This window comes from Protomyctophum bolini, assembly GCF_963924005.1.
Source record: "Protomyctophum bolini genome assembly, chromosome: 12".
In the NCBI taxonomy this organism is placed as follows: domain Eukaryota; kingdom Metazoa; phylum Chordata; class Actinopteri; order Myctophiformes; family Myctophidae; genus Protomyctophum; species Protomyctophum bolini.
In genome coordinates, this window is record NC_137873.1 from 33,009,743 (window position 1) to 33,030,758 (window position 21,016).

Here is a 21,016-nt window from a genome sequence, read left to right on the forward strand (position 1 = left end):
CTCATTTCATTATCAGCCTATATTTTGATAGTAGACTATTAATAACCTATTAACATCCTCTCGCGCGAGGATACTGTGTAGAAGAGTAGCGATAGGCCCCACACGTCTCGTGCAGACCAACTCTGTGGTGCAGAGTAGACGGTCGTTGAGTTTAGTTAGCAAACTGACTTTAAGGTCAGCATCAGCAAGTTGGTAGCTACACAAAGAGGAGAAAACGTGTAAAAGTACAGGTTTAAATTACGATGTTTAATGTAATGTCAACACTCACTCACTCACTCGCTTACTTTTGACGAATAATTAAGTTAACTCATTGTTCGTCTGAGAGGCTGCTTGACTTGACATAAAGAACAGGTAAGCTAGCTAAAGAGTTGTCCCTTCTCTTATAACTATAAGGAACGTAAAATGACAACGTTTAATAATACATTAATATTCTAGCTATTGTTTTTTCCTGGTTTCAGCTGAGTTAATCCGGTGAGATGGTGGACCAGGGTGGCGCCTTTTCCTTGGACAACCTCTTCTTTGAGAGGCCCATTGTCCACAAAGTGTAAGTAGAACACACAAGCAAGACCTATAACAGTAGGGCTACATAGAAAGAAACAATATTAGCCTAATGTTTTCTAAACAAATGTTTTTTTAGCAGCTTTTTAAAGGCATTGATTGACTCTGCATTTTTAGGGACAGTCTGAGAGTACTAGTAAGGGGGAAGGGGCTACATTTTGTTTTCATCCTGGACCTGGTGTGTGTGTGTGTGTGTGTGTGTGTGTGTGTGTGTGTGTGTGTGTGTGTGTGTGTGTGTGTGTGGGGGGGGGGGGGGGGGCATAACAAGGAAACATCCATCATATCCTATCCATGGTGAAACTCCCAAACACCCTAACAACACACCAAATTCAACAACTCATATTAAACCTTAGTTAGGTTTAATATGAGCTGTTGAGTTTAGTGTGTTGTTAATAGAGAATTAGTAGTTTGGTGTGTTGTTAGATAATTAGTAGGCCCCTACTGCAGGCTTATAGGGAAGCTGACATGAGTAGCATATTACCATGATGATGACACCCATATTATGGTGTGATAACACCCTTTCCAGAATTACGCTGTTTGTTACATTGTACAACCCAGAGTCATGAATAGAACAATCACATATTTATTCCTCTGAGTCTGAATCACTATATCTATTTCTACAGAAAGCCGATGTGCCAAGAGGCTGATCCATGGCGGTTGGAAATGCCTCCATCTTTCTCTCAGATCCCAGCCACGCAGGACATCCTTAAGGAGGCAGAGAGTTTCAGTTTCTCATCCTTGTACAGTATGTAGTGTGGTTTCTCATCCTTGTACAGTATGTTGTGTGGTGCATAGACTTGAGTAAACATTTCCGTATCTGGCATACACAAGTCTTATAACAAACTGAAGGAATCCAACTGTTCAGTTGGATTCCTTTTCAGTATGGTATGAAAATCAATTTGCTCATTCTTTAATAAGGCCTATTCATTCATACTCCATAAACAAAGTGTTTGGGTGAGCGGTGAGTTGCTTATCACCGTGGTGTGACGTCATGTTGTAGTTTTCTACATGTACTACAGTATGCCTTTTCTACGTTTTTTGTCTAAAAGGACATGCCCAAAATAGGGATAGATTATTTCCCTTTAGTGATTTTTTTTAATGACTGTGGAATGTAAACAAACAAATCAAATCTATATATTATGAAGCCATTAACAGATAAATGTGTCTGCTTATGTGTACTATATACACTTATAGAGTATGGCTGAAGCTGTGAATAGACAATGACATGTATTGACAGTGGAATGGTCCTTCAATTGTAAATAAAGTCAACAATCCTGAACTCTACCAAAATATCAGTAGTGCAATTACTGGTACTGACTACAGTACTTAACTGTAATGATCTTCTTCATATAGATTTCTCCCAGAAGCCTGATCAATTGTGGCCATCTTTGACAGACTCAGTTGACACAAGCGTCAAAGTCACCAGTTCTCAGAGATTCAACAATGCAGAGGAAGTGACAGAGGAAACCAGGGACGGCAGGTGTAGTGGCCCTCGGGTGGTTGAAGGGTTCATGGATTCGTAGTTTGGTGTGTTGTTAGATAATTAGTAGGCCCCTACTGCAGGCTTATAGGGAAGCTGACATGAGTAGCATATTACCATGATGATGACACCCATATTATGGTGTGATAACACCCTTTCCAGAATTACGCTGTTTGTTACATTGTACAACCCAGAGTCATGAATAGAACAATCACATATTTATTCCTCTGAGTCTGAATCACTATATCTATTTCTACAGAAAGCCGATGTGCCAAGAGGCTGATCCATGGCGGTTGGAAATGCCTCCATCTTTCTCTCAGATCCCAGCCACGCAGGACATCCTTAAGGAGGCAGAGAGTTTCAGTTTCTCATCCTTGTACAGTATGTAGTGTGGTTTCTCATCCTTGTACAGTATGTTGTGTGGTGCATAGACTTGAGTAAACATTTCCGTATCTGGCATACACAAGTCTTATAACAAACTGAAGGAATCCAACTGTTCAGTTGGATTCCTTTTCAGTATGGTATGAAAATCAATTTGCTCATTCTTTAATAAGGCCTATTCATTCATACTCCATAAACAAAGTGTTTGGGTGAGCGGTGAGTTGCTTATCACCGTGGTGTGACGTCATGTTGTAGTTTTCTACATGTACTACAGTATGCCTTTTCTACGTTTTTTGTCTAAAAGGACATGCCCAAAATAGGGATAGATTATTTCCCTTTAGTGATTTTTTTTAATGACTGTGGAATGTAAACAAACAAATCAAATCTATATATTATGAAGCCATTAACAGATAAATGTGTCTGCTTATGTGTACTATATACACTTATAGAGTATGGCTGAAGCTGTGAATAGACAATGACATGTATTGACAGTGGAATGGTCCTTCAATTGTAAATAAAGTCAACAATCCTGAACTCTACCAAAATATCAGTAGTGCAATTACTGGTACTGACTACAGTACTTAACTGTAATGATCTTCTTCATATAGATTTCTCCCAGAAGCCTGATCAATTGTGGCCATCTTTGACAGACTCAGTTGACACAAGCGTCAAAGTCACCAGTTCTCAGAGATTCAACAATGCAGAGGAAGTGACAGAGGAAACCAGGGACGGCAGGTGTAGTGGCCCTCGGGTGGTTGAAGGGTTCATGGATTCGTAGTTTGGTGTGTTGTTAGATAATTAGTAGGCCCCTACTGCAGGCTTATAGGGAAGCTGACATGAGTAGCATATTACCATGATGATGACACCCATATTATGGTGTGATAACACCCTTTCCAGAATTACGCTGTTTGTTACATTGTACAACCCAGAGTCATGAATAGAACAATCACATATTTATTCCTCTGAGTCTGAATCACTATATCTATTTCTACAGAAAGCCGATGTGCCAAGAGGCTGATCCATGGCGGTTGGAAATGCCTCCATCTTTCTCTCAGATCCCAGCCACGCAGGACATCCTTAAGGAGGCAGAGAGTTTCAGTTTCTCATCCTTGTACAGTATGTAGTGTGGTTTCTCATCCTTGTACAGTATGTTGTGTGGTGCATAGACTTGAGTAAACATTTCCGTATCTGGCATACACAAGTCTTATAACAAACTGAAGGAATCCAACTGTTCAGTTGGATTCCTTTTCAGTATGGTATGAAAATCAATTTGCTCATTCTTTAATAAGGCCTATTCATTCATACTCCATAAACAAAGTGTTTGGGTGAGCGGTGAGTTGCTTATCACCGTGGTGTGACGTCATGTTGTAGTTTTCTACATGTACTACAGTATGCCTTTTCTACGTTTTTTGTCTAAAAGGACATGCCCAAAATAGGGATAGATTATTTCCCTTTAGTGATTTTTTTTAATGACTGTGGAATGTAAACAAACAAATCAAATCTATATATTATGAAGCCATTAACAGATAAATGTGTCTGCTTATGTGTACTATATACACTTATAGAGTATGGCTGAAGCTGTGAATAGACAATGACATGTATTGACAGTGGAATGGTCCTTCAATTGTAAATAAAGTCAACAATCCTGAACTCTACCAAAATATCAGTAGTGCAATTACTGGTACTGACTACAGTACTTAACTGTAATGATCTTCTTCATATAGATTTCTCCCAGAAGCCTGATCAATTGTGGCCATCTTTGACAGACTCAGTTGACACAAGCGTCAAAGTCACCAGTTCTCAGAGATTCAACAATGCAGAGGAAGTGACAGAGGAAACCAGGGACGGCAGGTGTAGTGGCCCTCGGGTGGTTGAAGGGTTCATGGATTCGTAGTTTGGTGTGTTGTTAGATAATTAGTAGGCCCCTACTGCAGGCTTATAGGGAAGCTGACATGAGTAGCATATTACCATGATGATGACACCCATATTATGGTGTGATAACACCCTTTCCAGAATTACGCTGTTTGTTACATTGTACAACCCAGAGTCATGAATAGAACAATCACATATTTATTCCTCTGAGTCTGAATCACTATATCTATTTCTACAGAAAGCCGATGTGCCAAGAGGCTGATCCATGGCGGTTGGAAATGCCTCCATCTTTCTCTCAGATCCCAGCCACGCAGGACATCCTTAAGGAGGCAGAGAGTTTCAGTTTCTCATCCTTGTACAGTATGTAGTGTGGTTTCTCATCCTTGTACAGTATGTTGTGTGGTGCATAGACTTGAGTAAACATTTCCGTATCTGGCATACACAAGTCTTATAACAAACTGAAGGAATCCAACTGTTCAGTTGGATTCCTTTTCAGTATGGTATGAAAATCAATTTGCTCATTCTTTAATAAGGCCTATTCATTCATACTCCATAAACAAAGTGTTTGGGTGAGCGGTGAGTTGCTTATCACCGTGGTGTGACGTCATGTTGTAGTTTTCTACATGTACTACAGTATGCCTTTTCTACGTTTTTTGTCTAAAAGGACATGCCCAAAATAGGGATAGATTATTTCCCTTTAGTGATTTTTTTTAATGACTGTGGAATGTAAACAAACAAATCAAATCTATATATTATGAAGCCATTAACAGATAAATGTGTCTGCTTATGTGTACTATATACACTTATAGAGTATGGCTGAAGCTGTGAATAGACAATGACATGTATTGACAGTGGAATGGTCCTTCAATTGTAAATAAAGTCAACAATCCTGAACTCTACCAAAATATCAGTAGTGCAATTACTGGTACTGACTACAGTACTTAACTGTAATGATCTTCTTCATATAGATTTCTCCCAGAAGCCTGATCAATTGTGGCCATCTTTGACAGACTCAGTTGACACAAGCGTCAAAGTCACCAGTTCTCAGAGATTCAACAATGCAGAGGAAGTGACAGAGGAAACCAGGGACGGCAGGTGTAGTGGCCCTCGGGTGGTTGAAGGGTTCATGGATTCCTCCCGGGATGCCAATCAGTGTGGCAGAGGTGGAGATGAAACCCCGCTGGACTCTGGTCACGGGGCTGTCAAGGGAAAACATTTCACCCTGGACTTCAGCCAAAGACCTCCTCTACGGAGAAGGCAAGCATTTTTATCCAGGAAAACAATGTACAGTAGCTAAATCCGAATCCCTTTGGTTGTGTTTTGTACATTCAGTAATTTCAGTTGCAGGCACAGTATAATAAGAGACATGCAGGATAGGATGCTTTTTCCACCCAAAGATAAAACATGAGAGTTGTCACGTGTGATCCTGAAAAGCCATTTAGTCTATTTTAGAAGCCATAATGTTTATCCTGCTTATAGAAGCCTCGACCTTTCATGACCTCAATTCTTCATTTTCTCTCCTCCGTCTCTCTCCAATCTCTCTTCCCTCCATTCTTATCTCTGTGACAGTTTGTTTAAACCCCCCAGTGGTCAGGTGCTGAACAGCGGGGGCGACCTGTCAAACACAGACGACCTCAGTGGCAGCAGTCGGGCAATGTCCAGACCTCAAACTTTCCTCAGTCCGGTTACCATGGTGACAGAGCCTCCTCCTTTCCAGCCACCGCCAGGGAAGGCTAGCCAGTCAGCTCCTCGTTTCTCCCCCTGTCCCCCCTTCCCCCTCCCCCACCAGGGCTCATCTGCAGTGAGTGGCCGCCCCCCGCAGAAGGCAGCACGCGCAGAGGCGCAGGACAAGGGCACAAAGAGAGCCCATGTTCTGCCCATGACGCCTCAGCCGCTTCACATAGAAGGTGCATTGACACAGACACAGACCCATGAGTTCTGTGCAGAATGTCATACTTTCATTCAATGTTCCACATGTATTTGATCTATATAACTCTGGTATGGCTGCTAAGGTTAAAAAAATATGCCTATATGTTTATGCTACCACTTACCATTATTGTAGTTAATAAATGTCTTTATGTACCATGTCTGTACCAACCTAGCGGCCATATTGTGTTAGATTATAATGAGGTGAAACAAGGTGAGCTCTCCCCACTGACCACTTCATTATACATAGCGGCCACTAGGTGGCAGGCAATTCCAAACCTCTTCTACATGATCAACTAGTTTTAGCTTGTCAGTGGATGTAGTAGAAAACAAAGAAAAAGGTATTGACTGAAAACAATATGATCTTTGTTTTGGTTTTTAGGTTCTTCTGAGTCTGGTGTACTACGACCAGTCTCTGAGATTCGTATCCTTGCGGTCCTGTGCGTCAACTAAATTAAAGATGAAAGATGAAGTGACTTGCTATGCTGGAATGTGTGGAATGTAACTTTACCTTGGATTTCCTTAATCAGAATAAAACAGCAGCTAATTTTAGATCAATTTTCAAAGAGTTCCCCTTTTTCAACTATGTTCAGTCAAAAGCATTGGATGATGTAAGTGTATACTGTAAGCTTCCTCCATGTCTTTGACTCCTCAAATTATCACTCCACATAATTTAAAGGCATTTGTGATACTATATAGCAGCACATATAACACACATGAATTGGTTTGTTCTCTATTATTTGCAGGTTCTTTACACAGCTAAGAACTTTGTATGCTGCGCCCCCACTGGCTCTGGTAAGACAGTGCTGTTTGAGCTGGCCATCATCCGCCTGCTGATGGAGACCTCAGAGCCCTGGACAAATGTCAAAGTCGTGTACAGTGAGTGCATTATGGCAGTGGTACCCAAACCTTTTCATGTGAAGGACCCCCACAGTGACACTCATTAGCCTGCGGACCCCCCATTGGAAAATATATGCCAAATATTCCCATAAGAGAAGATCTTTACAGCTCTGGCAGTGATTTTTAATTTCAAGGACCTCCAGTTTGACATGCAACAGGCTACGGACCCCCCATTTAATGGCATTTCTATCTCTAAGACCCCAATTTATATTGTAAAATCAATGTTAATTTAAATTCTCAGTCAAACGGCATTATTAGGCATAAGGCATTATTCTACGTTTGTGTATTTGTGAGATAATGCACATATATAAAAAGTAGGGCTGGGACTTTAACTGATTAATTGAGATTAAATAATTACCGAAACAATAACGCGATTTTTGTTCTGCAAAAAAAGTTTTTGAACCTTACCAAAATCTGTTTTAATTGACTAAAAAAAGCTTCTCAGGGCAAATATTGATATGCAATTAAAATGCGATTAATTTTGATTAATTAATTACATTGTTTCAAATTAATTACGGTAGATCGAGTCCCAGCCCTAATAAAAGGATGCTCCTTTCTGTGTTGGCCAGTGGCCCCGATCAAAGCTTTGTGTAGTCAGCGCTTTGAGAATTGGAAGGAGAAATTTGGTCCTCTGGGGCTAAGCTGCAAGGAGCTGACTGGAGACACCGAGATTGACGACTTCTTTGAGATTCAGGATGCCCACATCATCACGACCACACCTGTGAGTGACACAACACACATTATCAAGTGTGGGCGGGGGGGTAATTGATGTAAATTCCTAATCTGTTTTTCTTTTGCTATCAGGAAAAATGGGACAGCATGACAAGGAAATGGAAGGACAATTGTCTGTTGCAACTTGTCAGCCTCTTCCTCATTGATGAGGTCAGATAGTTTCGCAGATATTCTATCAATTAACTTATATAGGTTTATTACCTATGTTTGGTATCGTTTATGTGGTGGAATTTCTGTCTAAATAGGGTGTTCTAATACTGCTCATATATCCAGGCTGTATTAGAGAAAGTGTTACATTTTATTCAACATGTAGAAATGCCAGCATCTAATTTTATCTCCCAGCTGGTATGTATTCAAACTGCATAAAAAATAAAGTATGAACAAAAAGCTGTGTCTAGTCTAGTACTAGTAGCCACCTCCTGTTTTCAGATCCTCCTTGTTGTGTCCTTGGTGTGCCTTGGTGCATTTAGCGGTATCTCCCCTTTTCTTCTTTTCCTACCCCATGTTTCTAACTGCTGCACTACTTTTGGCAACTGAATTGACCTTTTACCAGGTGCATGTGGTAAAGGACACGTCTCGTGGGGCCACTCTGGAAGTGGTGGTGAGCCGAATGAAGGCGGTGCACACTTATCGGACAGCAACAAAGCCACAGGAAAACCTCTCCATGAGGTTTGTGGCTGTGTCAGCCACCGTACCCAACATAGCTGATGTACGTGGCTGGGAAGTGTTAAAGAGCATTATAAATAATATTGCACGCATGTTTATGCCCTGACGTTGCTTGAATGACTATCAGGAGTGTCTGTCTGAAATCATTAACAGCATTTTATATATGTCATCTGTATAAAAATGTAACGTGATGTTGGAATCGTTTGTCTGTGCCAGATAGCAGATTGGCTATGTGATGAAAACGGCCCAGCCACCTATCTAGAGATGGACGAGAGCCACCGTCCAGTGCAACTGAGGAAGGTGGTGCTTGGATTCCCATGCGGCCCAAACCAGACAGAGTTCAAGTTTGACCTGTCACTCAACTACAAGATGGCTAATATCATACAGACCTATTCTGACCAGAAGCCTACATTAGTGGTAGGTGGCAACACAGCTAAGCGTTTAGAAAAATGTTGCTAGATTGGATTACCAAGTCTCATGATTATATCTGTGCTCTGGTATAGTTTTGCTCCACGAGGAAAGGTGTCCAGCAGTCAGCTGCTGTTCTGGCCAAGGATGCTAGGTTCATTATGAGCATTGAGCACAAACAAAGGTAGGTCAAATCATCTCGAGACACACACACACACACACACACACACACACACACACACACACACACACACACACACACACACACACACACACACACACACACACACACACATAGGCCTATACTGTATATGAATACTATTCATTGAAATATTTCTGTGTGTCTAATTTATAATCATTTGCAGGCTGATGAAATATGCAAACTCTATCTTGGATTCAAAATTGAAAGGTATGATTTTTTGATTAAATAAACTTACCTGAGCTGCTGAGAATAAATTAGCTGTCACACTTCTAAACGCAGTGTCTACTGTCTATAGGTGGTGCTTCCCCTCCTAGGGTTGGCTTTGGGTTTGGCTTGGGTTGGCTCTCACGGTTTCAGTTTGCTCGCTGCACGCAGTGACCTGTCAGCCTCATCCTCCTCTAATGTGAATGCTTTATAAATACTCTGGGAGACCTATAGACATATTAACAGTTGCAGCCATTTGTGCCGCAGCCCCAGCTCAGAATTGAAATGCTCTGCCAAGTGTGATTACAACTTAACGTTTTTTTACTGTATGAGAGGGCTGTGTGTGTGTGTGTGTGTGTGTGTGTGTGTGTGTGTGTGTGTGTGTGTGTGTGTGTGTGTGTGTGCGTGTGCGTGTGTGCGCGTGCGTGTATGCGTGTACTTTCCAGACCTGGTCACGTTTGGTGTTGGCTACCATCATGCAGGGGTTGATGTTTCTGACAGGAAGGTAGTGGAAGCAGCCTTTACCCATGGAGACCTTCCTGTCCTCTGTGAGATCTGTTAATTGTTTGCTGAACATTATATGATAATTTATATGATAAAGATTTCCTGCATTCATACTACTAGTACTACTACAGTAGCAGAAAAGGAGTAGGTTATTATGCAAGCCAGAGCCATCTAATAGAAGAGTTACGATATAGAGGGGGCAGAAACCGAGCGCCCGAGCGCTGTTCATGCAGCCTGAACTGAGACAAGCTTTAATGTTTATGTTGTACTATTACTACAAAACTATCTCAAATAAAGGGATTTAAGATCATTAAAGCTGGGCTGTTGCCTGAGTCCAATGCATTTCTGCCTACTTCCGGCCCAGGACTTGGCCCAGTTGGTTGTCCCCATGCTCAATTGAAGTCTATGTAGAAGAGCCGCCATTGGCCCCATGAAGTGAACGCAGTTTGCGTAACTCTGTCTATATCTAAGGCTCTGATGCAAGCTACGGTCATGTTGTCATTGGCCTGCTTTTGTATGTATTCAAATACATAAAATGTTTCTGTATGGGACAGAACCATACACCGAGGGCGAATGTAATGCTCTCATTTGTACCAATGGTCAGTAGAGTCACCAGCTAGTACATTTCTGGTCTTTTTTCTCTCTCTCTCTCTCTATATCTCAGTCACCACTAGTACTCTGGCTATGGGGGTGAACATGCCAGCCCACCTGGTGGTGATAAAGTCTACCATGCACTACATGGCAGGCTCCTGTGTGGAGTACAGCGAGGCTGACATGCTGCAGATGATCGGAAGAGCTGGGAGACCACAGGCAGGTGGTGCCATATAGTGGCGACATTTGATTTGACAGAACGGACGATATTGACTTCAACTGGTGACTTGTGTAATGTACCACGCCATATTAACTATTCACAGCGTAATGGCTTTATTTTATCCAAAGTTATTCAAACATTACCAAACTTACCTGAACAATTTAGTCGTTTGGTCGGCTAAAAACATTGTTTCACTGTTAATGTCTGTAAATCAAAGATGTTTCATTTGTAAGTCAACCTTTGTCCACTTTAAAATGCTTTAAAACGCATTGGTGAGGTAGCTTTGATAAAAAATAACCAGACAATGATACTTAAAGTATGTTCTATTTTGTATCTCAAGCTAGTTTAAAGTCCCTGCAAGTTGATTTTCATATAAAATGTGTAATGAATGAAAGTTGGTGTCGGCAGTTCGAATCCCGGCTCCTCCTGTCCACATGTCGAAGTGTCCTTGGGCAAGACACTGAACCCTACATTTTCTCCAATGAGTTGGTCGGTGTGAGCTTTCCACCATTGGTGTGTGAATGTGAGGACGCTGGCGAGTCGCGACTGACGCCGCTTCACCTCCCAATGAATGAACCATTGTGAAGTCACAAGTGCTTTGAGCACTTGGAAAAGCGCTATTATATTCATTGTTAATGTCAACTAGTAAACTGAATTGTATAATAAGTTGCTCAGAATTTTGGATTTGCACTTCTAGTTTGATACATCAGCGACCGCAGTGATCATGACCAAATTCCAGACCAAGGACAAGTACATGACGTTTCTGAATAGAGCGGAAATCATTGAAAGCAGGTACGAAAAAACAAAACTCTTCAGCTCTCCTATATGTCGCTTTCAAACTTACACACATACTAAATATAGCCAAGAATATCCATATCAAAAGTATACCTCTGTCACCCAGCTTACATGGTCACCTGGTAGAGCACCTGAATGCTGAGATAGTCCTCCAGACCATTAGTGACGTCAACATGGCTTTGGACTGGATACGCTCAACCTTTCTCTACATAAGAGCCCTCAAGAACCCCAAACACTACGGTCAGAGAAAACAACCTGCATTACAATTAGCAGAGATTAAAATAGGGTGCCCAAAACGCAGTTCATAGTTAAGGGACGCAATAAAACAACGACCTCTGCATCCACGGGATGCACTACTGTACTACTGTACTGTTTTTTTATTCTAGTTTATTTTGCTAGCTTTAGTAATAATACCGGTAATCATTTATTCTGTTTTCTACACGAATATAACCACATTATAACCATATAAAATGAAATGGGAGTTAAATGCTGCAATTTGTAAAAAATAATGGCAAAATATAACTCCTAATGTCGTTGAAGTGAGACTCATAAAATGTCCCTGGGACTCATCTAAAAGACCACCCCTGCATCCCGGGGACTCATTACATTTAAAACCTATTTACATCACTGAATTAGGTTGCAGTTGTGGTTATTTACAGAATTGTAATTGGCCATTTCACTTAATACGAGCATTCTTATTGTTGTGTTCCCAATAGGTTTCTCCACAGATCTCGATAGATATGGAATCGAGGCCAAATTACAAGGTGGGATACGTCTGTTACACTCCATGTTTTTAATAGGGTTATAGATTAGTTTCTTGGGCTGCTGTAAAAGGTTTTACACCAGAGGCTATTTGTGCTGAGTCAGTGCAGACGACCTAATAATTGCAACATAAACTAAAGTACAGTCCCTGTCCCACAGAGCTGTGTCTGAAGGACCTCAACTCCCTGTCTTCCATTGGTCTAATTACCATGGACGAGGACATCAATATTAAACCTACAGGTAGAGAATCCTGAAGGTTTGATCATGAACATACGTAAATGATGCTATGAATGAAAATATGCATATCCTTACACAGCACAGGTATTGTCCCACATTTAAGTACCAGTTTTCACCATGGCCTTATACTTCCAGCTTTAAGTCAGTGATTTAATGTTTGGTTTGTGTGTGTTGTGTTTATTAAGATTTACTTTGTTTGAGCCTGATCGCTGATGTCTTTAGTTTATGCCCATATATGGGCATGCTCCCTTTTGTAGCCACTATGGAGCTAGCTGATTTGCATGACGACACATTGAGGTGAGACAACACACTTCATATTTGGGCGTAGCTGCATTGGGAACTCCTTATATGGTTATGGCTGAGTCATAGTAGTGACTTGGTCTGCCGCATGGCCCTCATGGCGTCCGGCACCACGTTGTGGAGACTCCATGTTAATTTTGAGCAAGGCTGACACAGAACTCCATATGGGCATAAAAGGCACACAGACAGACAGATACAGAAAGGGAAACAGACAGACAGTCGGGTACAACCGGTATTGTATAACTGGGTGGGGCATGCATTTCCAACTTGCATCATTCCTGACTTGCATCGTTACCGACTCACCGAGTAAGCCGGTCTTTTATTTAGAATCAAGTAAAGAAAGTTACAATATTTGATGTCACAGATTTAAAAAGTAGCACAAGATTAAGAGTTAACTGTAAACTCAATAATGCCAAACACATTGGCATATTATCTGCCATTATGCAGAAAAATATGTGGTTTGTTAACATTGTCTTTTAACCCATTCTGGGCGGGAACCCCTTTTGATGTTTTAAGGATTATGTTATACCTTATACCTTATTGAAAAATAAATGATCTACAAGCTCATAGCGCGGCACCGAGTGCAGTGCTATGAGCTTGTAGGTCTGCTATTTTTGAAAATTCGTGAAAATGTGCCTCAAATCATTGAATATATATTCTTTCAGAGTGAAAGTTTTTAACCTGAATCTTTGCTTCTGGGTGGGGGGGGCAGACGGGGGTTGGCGCTTGGCGGCCAAATACATATAATTCAAGGGGTCCTTGACATGAAATATTGAGCACCACTGATACAGAAACATAGGTATTTCAGAAAACAGTTAGGATTTAAAAGCCATTTTTTTAGAATCGTCCTCAGGTCTAAATGACAGTATTTATCTTCCAGAGGCAGGCAGGCTGATGGCCAGGTATTTTGTTGCCTTTGACACCATGAAACAATTCAGCAACGTAGTCGGCACCGAGACTCTAGCTGAGATGGTAGGCTCCCCTGATGAAACACAGCATTCTTTGTATAATATTTGGAACGGCCATGTTTACATGGAACTGTCCGTGAAAGTGCAGGCAGCACATATACGCCAGATTGTTTAGAAAATCAATGGCTCTGTGTAACAGATTGGGCTGGTGGTGAAGGGCAAAGAGTTCAGCGATGTTCAGCTGAGGGTGAATGAGAAGAGAACCCTGAACACACTGAACAAGGATAAGAACAGGATCACCATTAGGTCAGAAAATAATAACCAGCATGTTTAAAGTTCCTTGGAGCGAGATTAGATCATTTGTTTTTTGTTGGATCTGGCAATGAAATAAATGTCATACATCTTTCCCCAGGTATCCTATGGAGGGGAAGATAAAGAGCAATGATATGAAAGTTAACTGGTAGGTATAGATTTACGGTATGCTTTAATTCAGTACATTCCTGAGCTGTGCCCTAGCGAGGGAACATAGGGCTGGGAGAACGTATGTTCTCTCAGCCCTATGTTCCCTCAAGACCAATCTGGGAACACTTTATTCGTAAGAAAGGGAGAGAGATTACCTCAAGACTAACAACAACACCCCCAGTCCTGACCCTAACCCCTAACCGCAAGCCTAACCCTAAACCAAGGGAACATAGACCTGAGGGAATGTAGGCATGGCCCCAGTAGGAAATGGATGTCAGAGTTTATAATTTGAATATACTGTATACATACCATATATGCGAGTGTGTGTGTGTTGTGAAAGCACTGTACTTGTATACAGTTTGATTCAGGCTCAGCTGGGCTCCATCCCAATCCAAGAATTCGGCCTCACGCAGGACAGTGCAAAAATATTCAGGAATGGAGTGCGCATCAGCAAGTGTATGTACAAAAAATAATTCACAATTTCCTCAAATTTTTGTTTTACAGTATTTCCACTTCTGCATTGGTTACATCATTACTTGCCAAGTCACTGGTTCTGGAATATCATTGTATATATTGTTTGGTAACGATTAGATTTTACATGTCACCAGGCTTGTCAGAGTTTCTCAACCAGCGGTCAAAGGCAGGTTTCACAGCTCTACTCAACTCGTTGCTCCTGGCCAAGTGCTTCAGAGCCAAACTATGGGAGAACTCACCCTATGTCTCTAAACAACTGGAGAAAATAGGTGGGGCAATGATTATATCAGTACATGAATGTAACAAAAATATATATTAAAAACTCAATCAGGAAACTATGCTGGGGGAAATCGTGTGTATGCGCGCGCGCGTGCGTGTGTGTGTGTGTCTTGTTTGCGTGCGTGCCTGCGTGCGTGCGTAATAACCACCATGTATTCCAGGCCATGTGTTATCTGTCACTGTCGCCATCTTGTGTGAATGCAACAATGTGGTTGATTAATCAGACACATATGTAACTGACTGACTCAAAATCCAATTGCATTAATACTGTCTATATCCATATAGATACATATATTGTACAGTATGCTTGCATTTTTGTAGACATAAACTATTCAAATATGTGCATAACAACCACTATGTGTTCCAGGCCTAACCCTATCGACTGCTATGGTGAATGCTGGACTCACCACTTTCAACAAAATAGAACAGACCAACCCCAGGGAGTTAGAGCTGGTCAGTTGGCACAAGAGTTAAAAATGGTGTTGAGTGTTGAGTCACACACACACACACACACACACACACACACACACACACACACACACACACACACACACACACACACACACACAGACATGCTTTTACAGTTGTCCACTTGTGTTTTTTCCAGATTGTCAACAGACACCCGCCATTTGGAAATCAAATTAAAGATTCTGTCTTACACCTCCCCAAGTATGAAGTTACTTTGGAGCAGGTAAAAAGGGTTACACAATCTAACAAAAAAGAGCAAGTTTAACATCTGTTTGTGGATCATATTATTGCTTGGATTATGGACTATACCAGTCTAAATACATGCAGGTCATTGTCTACTCACAGCTTGGCCCATACTATATCGTACATAAACACAGACCATTTTGCTATTATTGGCTATAGTTTAGAGGTCACGGTTGTCGTATGTTTGTTTACATTTTGTCTGTATGTTAAAATGCTATCAAACGTAACAAAATAACTGAATGTTAGCTATACAAAACCGTGTGGTTATGAGACTAGTATCTCCTCTTGTTTTATTCCCTAGCTGCCGAGGTACAACTCTGCCACAGCAGAGATTGTGGTGACGATTAACCTGAAGAACCAGCAGCATCTGCTGTCCAAGAGAACAGCTCCAGACTACCACTACGCCACTCTTATCATAGGAGACTCAGACAATAATGTCGTATTCCTACAGAAACTCACGTGAGGAAATACAATTACACAACTGCTATCTACACTAACTGAATCTAATGCTTTTAAAACTCTTATTATCTCTCTTATTCTCTCTCTCATTCTCTCTGTCCCCTCACACGCACAAATGCACCCCCAAATGCACGCATGCGCGTGCGTGCACACACACACACACACACACACACACACACACACACACACACACACACACACACACACACACACAGCCATGTCAAAACCACTTTTACTTCACACGCACAGTCTGAGCTGTATTGTTTAGGGCGAGGCAAATTACGACATAGTATTTTGTCATATGCACTCATTGTTTAATTTCCCCCCAGGGACTTGGTGTTGCTGAAGTCTGGCAGCTGGTCAAAGAAGATTGAAGTGTTGAAGGCCTCCAAGGGAGAGGAAATCAGTGTCAACCTGATCAGTTCAGAATATGGTCAGCCTGCGAAGCACAGCAAATGTCTCACTTTAGCTTTGACCGTTGTAGTGTTTTCGTGAACAGAATTTTCACATTTAATTTCTACTCCGGTAGTGGGTCTGGACATCCAGCAGATGTTCAGCGCATTCTACTCTGGGGCCAAGAGGTTTGGGGCTGAACCCAGTGACCCTCCACACCACACTCAGTGGAAGATGCAGCGTATTCCTGGTAATCAGAGAACACAAACCACTGGACAGAGAGCCAATCCCACCGCACTGACGCCTCAGCCTACAGCACAGGCTAAAGCTACGTCAGCTACAGAACAAGGTAAAGTATGCATTACAAACCCATACACCAAGAGGTACATACAAACCCTGCCCGGAGGGCCCGCACCAAGATATGACCATTCATGTCATTTTGAGCTTGGAACTTCATTGTGGCCGTAAACGTTTGAGCTTTACCCAAACGTTAATCATCTTTTTATGGGTAGCCTGAGCCTACTGAACATTCTCACCAAGTTTCTTATACGAATAATAATGTATATGTTTTGTTGACTAATATAATAGTGGATTTATAGTGTGATATATCTTACAGTACAGTAGTTGTTGTTTTTTCTCTTGATATGCAGACCCTGCACAGACAAATGCCGTTAAGAGACAGTGCAATCATTTCTGCAAGAATAAGGACCAGTGTGCCCATGACTGCTGTGAGTATATTCACACACCATACATACGTGTGTGTGTGTGTGTGTGTGTGTGTGTGTGTGTGTGTGTGTGTGTGTGTGTGTGTGTGTGTGTGTGTGTGTGTGTGTGTGTGTGTGTGTGTGTGTGTGAGTGTAAACTTGACCTTGTCTCACATGATTAAACCAGTTGTCTTTCCTGTGTTTCTAAGGTAAAGTAGGAGTAACAGTGTTACAGAAAACGGAGAAAACAGCGAACCAGGACTACAGCTTCTCTTCCTACCTCAGAGACCTAAAGAATAGAAGTGACACACTGACTGAAACACCTGTCAAACGACTCAAGGTGCTGGGAAATACAGGCAGACATCACATAATTTAAATAGGCGTCACCATTTGCTCTCAAGGTGGACCATTGCTCTCAATTGACTTTTGAAGGAGTGAAAAAAGTATTAGTTCTTTTAGATTTGATCCATGACAATGTTTGGAACTCCATTGTGATCTTAACCACAGAGCCACGTTACTTGACTACCTTTCTTTATTGCTGAAATCAGTGTGCTTGGACTGTGCTTTGACGCTCTGTTTTATTTCTCTAGTTGAAGATGAGCGTGGAGGCCGGGGGCAATCTGCAACAGTTTTCCTACAAACCTAAGGAGATATTACCATCTCTCTCCAGGTAAACACATTTCCAGCGTTTTAGTCAATGCTGAATCTCAAACAGCAGAATATGTCCACATTCACCAAAAAGAGAGAGAGAAATAATAGATATCAGAGAATAAATACCATCACTGATGATGGGGTTCACTTACATTTGTGCCTTTTTTTGCATTTTACTTTAAGGTATGGGGGAAGTCGCTATGAACCTTCAGTGACTAGTCAAATTGCGACTGTGGATCTGACTGATGAGGACTCTATAATGCCACAAGACAGCGCTTATCTGGAGGATGAGTATAGCTATGGTAGAGATTTCAAATTATTTTCACTGTTTAAATATGCGTATGTCTCATGTCCACCTCTCTTACGTTCTCCTCCTCTCTGTTTCTTTTTGAGACGATATTGACTACCTGGACAACATGTGCGAGATGGTAGAACAGAGTGGGGCTGCTCCACCGCCTGCGCAAACCTCTGCTGCACCTCCTGTTCATTTCCAAAGTATGTCGGATCCTCATGGCTCACTGTTTTTTAAGGCTCACACTTAATCTGCATCCTATTGTTAAATTATACATAATGTCAATACATTCTCTATGTGTGTTAAGAGCATTTACTCGTATGCAGACCAAATCGCCTTCGCAGAAAAATGTTTGCCGCGCTGGTACTGTATATGCAGTATGTCACTCCAGAAATCGGCGTTGGAGAGTGTAATGGACCACGCTTGTCTTTCTAAATGATGTCACTGTTTTCAGTTCAACAAAAACATATAATTCTGTTAACATTTTAGGCAAGACATTGGACATCTAATCAGCCATTATTGATTACCATAGGTTCGATATTTGTAGTGCCATAACGTGTGACCCACTGTGCCTCTTTTCACTGGTAGTGAAAAGCCAGTGGACTAACAGTGGATGCTTCTGTTTTCAGGCTCCTCAGTGTGGAGGAGACCAGGTACCAGATTTGGTGACTGTCGGGACCTGAACCCTGTTGTAAACCAGAATAATAGAACCTACCCAGCTTCCTCAAAGAGCTCTGGCAGCACAGTGTCCAACCAGAATGTGGAAAGTGGTTATGCCTCTTCCCTACAATCGCCCAGCGTTAACTTTGACCTGGGAAGTGACTGGGATGACTGGGATGACTTTGACGATGAGTGTTTGGAGCATGCCAGCAAGACGTCTCTGTCCATTTGTACCCATGAAGCTAAAACACAGGTCCAGCAAGCTGTGGGTTACAATGTTCAAAAAGGTACATAGCATTTTGAATATCATTAAAGGAATGAAGATTCAATTTATTTTGACTAGACACATTGTATTGGATTTCAAGACACAATACTGGCCACATTGGCCAGTTATTATAACTGGCCACACCATAGAAATATACTTACATTCATACAGTAGCAATGCTGTGCTTGTTCTGTGTCAAACATGGAAGAGGGAAGTCCATTGGAGCTTCCATTTTTTCAATATGATGTTGGTTGTAGCGATTATCATAATTGTGCCCCCTAGCAAAGTATGTGGCTGTAAACATGGAATTGCTTATGAACTATCTATACTTTTATATCTGTCGGTCACACACACATGTTGTTTAGTTTTGTGTATGAACTGTTGATCTATGCCTACAATATTGTTATGCACTTCTTAACAACAACTGAACCTACTTATCTCATATGTGCAGACGGTGCCACCACATCAGCACCACTACCCACCAGTCTTGCACAGGCTGAACCACGCTTGAACACAGCTAACACACCACTCAGGTATCTCCAGCAAATCATATGCTTAATAGTAATTATACTAAAATAATGTGATATTATAAGCCGTCAAATTACATTTAAGATATCTTTTCAGGAATTGCCAACACTTCTACTGTACTTAGACCCTCAAGCAGGTCAAAGCAAGTGGGATTTCAATACTTTTGGTTTTGATGTCATGAGATTTATAATTGTTTTAGGTTAATCTCACCATCTGTCACTCCTGCAATCAGAGGATCAGGAACCCCCTCCCTTACAATCAGACCACAGAAAAGACTGACTCGTCCTTGGGACCAGCTGGATACCAAGGTGTGTGTGTGTGTGTGTGTGTGTGTGTGTGTGTGTGTGTGTGTGTGTGTGTGTGTGTGTGTGTGTGTGTGTGTGTGTGTGTGTGTGTGTGTGTGTGTGTGTGTGTGTGTGTGTGTGTGTGTGTGTGTGTGTGTGTGTGTGTGTGTGTGTGTGTGTGTGTGTGTGACTGTGTGTGTGCTTCGCTTGCGAGCCCCCTGCGCCACAAAAAACAGGCACAAACATTCCTTTGTCCCGATCTCTATTCACACACTGAATGCTGCTGTGGGTAGATCGAGGATATAACCTTATGATGAGCACTTTCACTTTTTACTGTATTATCTCGTGCCATGTCTATGCACATGCACTTTTATGACCTATCGCATAGCACTTTAACGCCAGCACTTTAATGGTTGTGTGCACCTTTGTACTCTGGTATCCGCTATGTGAACTGTTTGTTTGTTTGTTTGTACTGTTTCATTCATTGTTTAATGTACTGTCTATGCTGCAACCCAATTTGCCCTTCGGGGACACTAAATAAACTTGAACCTTGAACCTTGTGTGCGAGCGCATGTGCGCACATATATTATATACTACACTTAGAAAGTCTGTGTCACATGTATTTTGTCTCGTTGTGCAGGCACAGAGCATATTCAGTCCACAGTTAACAATCAAGGCACCAGAATCACTTCCGGTGCAAAATGTGACAAGAAGGACCCCACACTGCCCACAGGCTAAAGGGTTTGATTTCTTCTCAAACAGTGGCCAAACCACACAGAGCTCACCTGACATAATCAGGTAGACGGCATTTCCATTGTACTTTATTCCATGTTGACATTTTAAGCTACAGAATATTATATTTTTAAAAGAAGAATACAATTTTATATTAATGTGTTATTACGCTTTTGCATTCCGCCTGTCTTTTCAGGTTGCACACTGACAGCAGTAGCAAAGAAGAGGAGGCTTTTCTGGGGATATTTGATGGAATATTTTAGACATGCTTGCAGCTTGCTTATCTGATTCTGACATGGTGGATATGTGTCATGATATAGCATGTTTCTTGTTCACTGTGTTTTTGTGTAACAGTGTTGTTTATAAATATACGGTATGAATAGTTGTACAATATACACAGGCAAATATTCAAATGTGTTTATTTATTTTGAAACGGAATGTAAACTAACGAGCTTTCATTGGTTTTCTCTAAATGT

The 21,016-nt window shown here is 41.5% G+C and overlaps 1 protein-coding gene across 1 annotated transcript; it reads left to right on the plus strand.

The window, feature by feature from the left end:
* Positions 1 to 476: 476 nt before the first annotated feature.
* On the plus strand, positions 477 to 20,886 carry hfm1 (helicase for meiosis 1; the record flags this gene model as incomplete). Its single annotated transcript, XM_080779033.1, has 39 exons — positions 477 to 544; positions 4,530 to 4,651; positions 5,302 to 5,548; positions 5,861 to 6,198; positions 6,600 to 6,641; positions 6,758 to 6,828; positions 6,964 to 7,096; positions 7,687 to 7,838; positions 7,922 to 7,999; positions 8,403 to 8,558; positions 8,732 to 8,932; positions 9,019 to 9,107; positions 9,289 to 9,332; positions 9,776 to 9,877; positions 10,498 to 10,643; positions 11,342 to 11,436; positions 11,546 to 11,679; positions 12,156 to 12,203; positions 12,361 to 12,441; positions 13,619 to 13,710; positions 13,846 to 13,952; positions 14,059 to 14,106; positions 14,467 to 14,564; positions 14,717 to 14,851; positions 15,229 to 15,314; positions 15,469 to 15,552; positions 15,874 to 16,031; positions 16,361 to 16,464; positions 16,561 to 16,773; positions 17,075 to 17,152; positions 17,338 to 17,468; positions 17,719 to 17,798; positions 17,963 to 18,081; positions 18,173 to 18,274; positions 18,701 to 19,018; positions 19,448 to 19,529; positions 19,724 to 19,832; positions 20,449 to 20,606; positions 20,737 to 20,886. The coding sequence occupies 39 exons, from the start codon at positions 477 to 479 to the stop codon at positions 20,801 to 20,803; spliced, it is 4,716 nt and encodes a 1,571-aa protein (XP_080635159.1). The 3' UTR covers positions 20,804 to 20,886.
* Between the last annotated feature and the right edge of the window lie 130 nt (positions 20,887 to 21,016).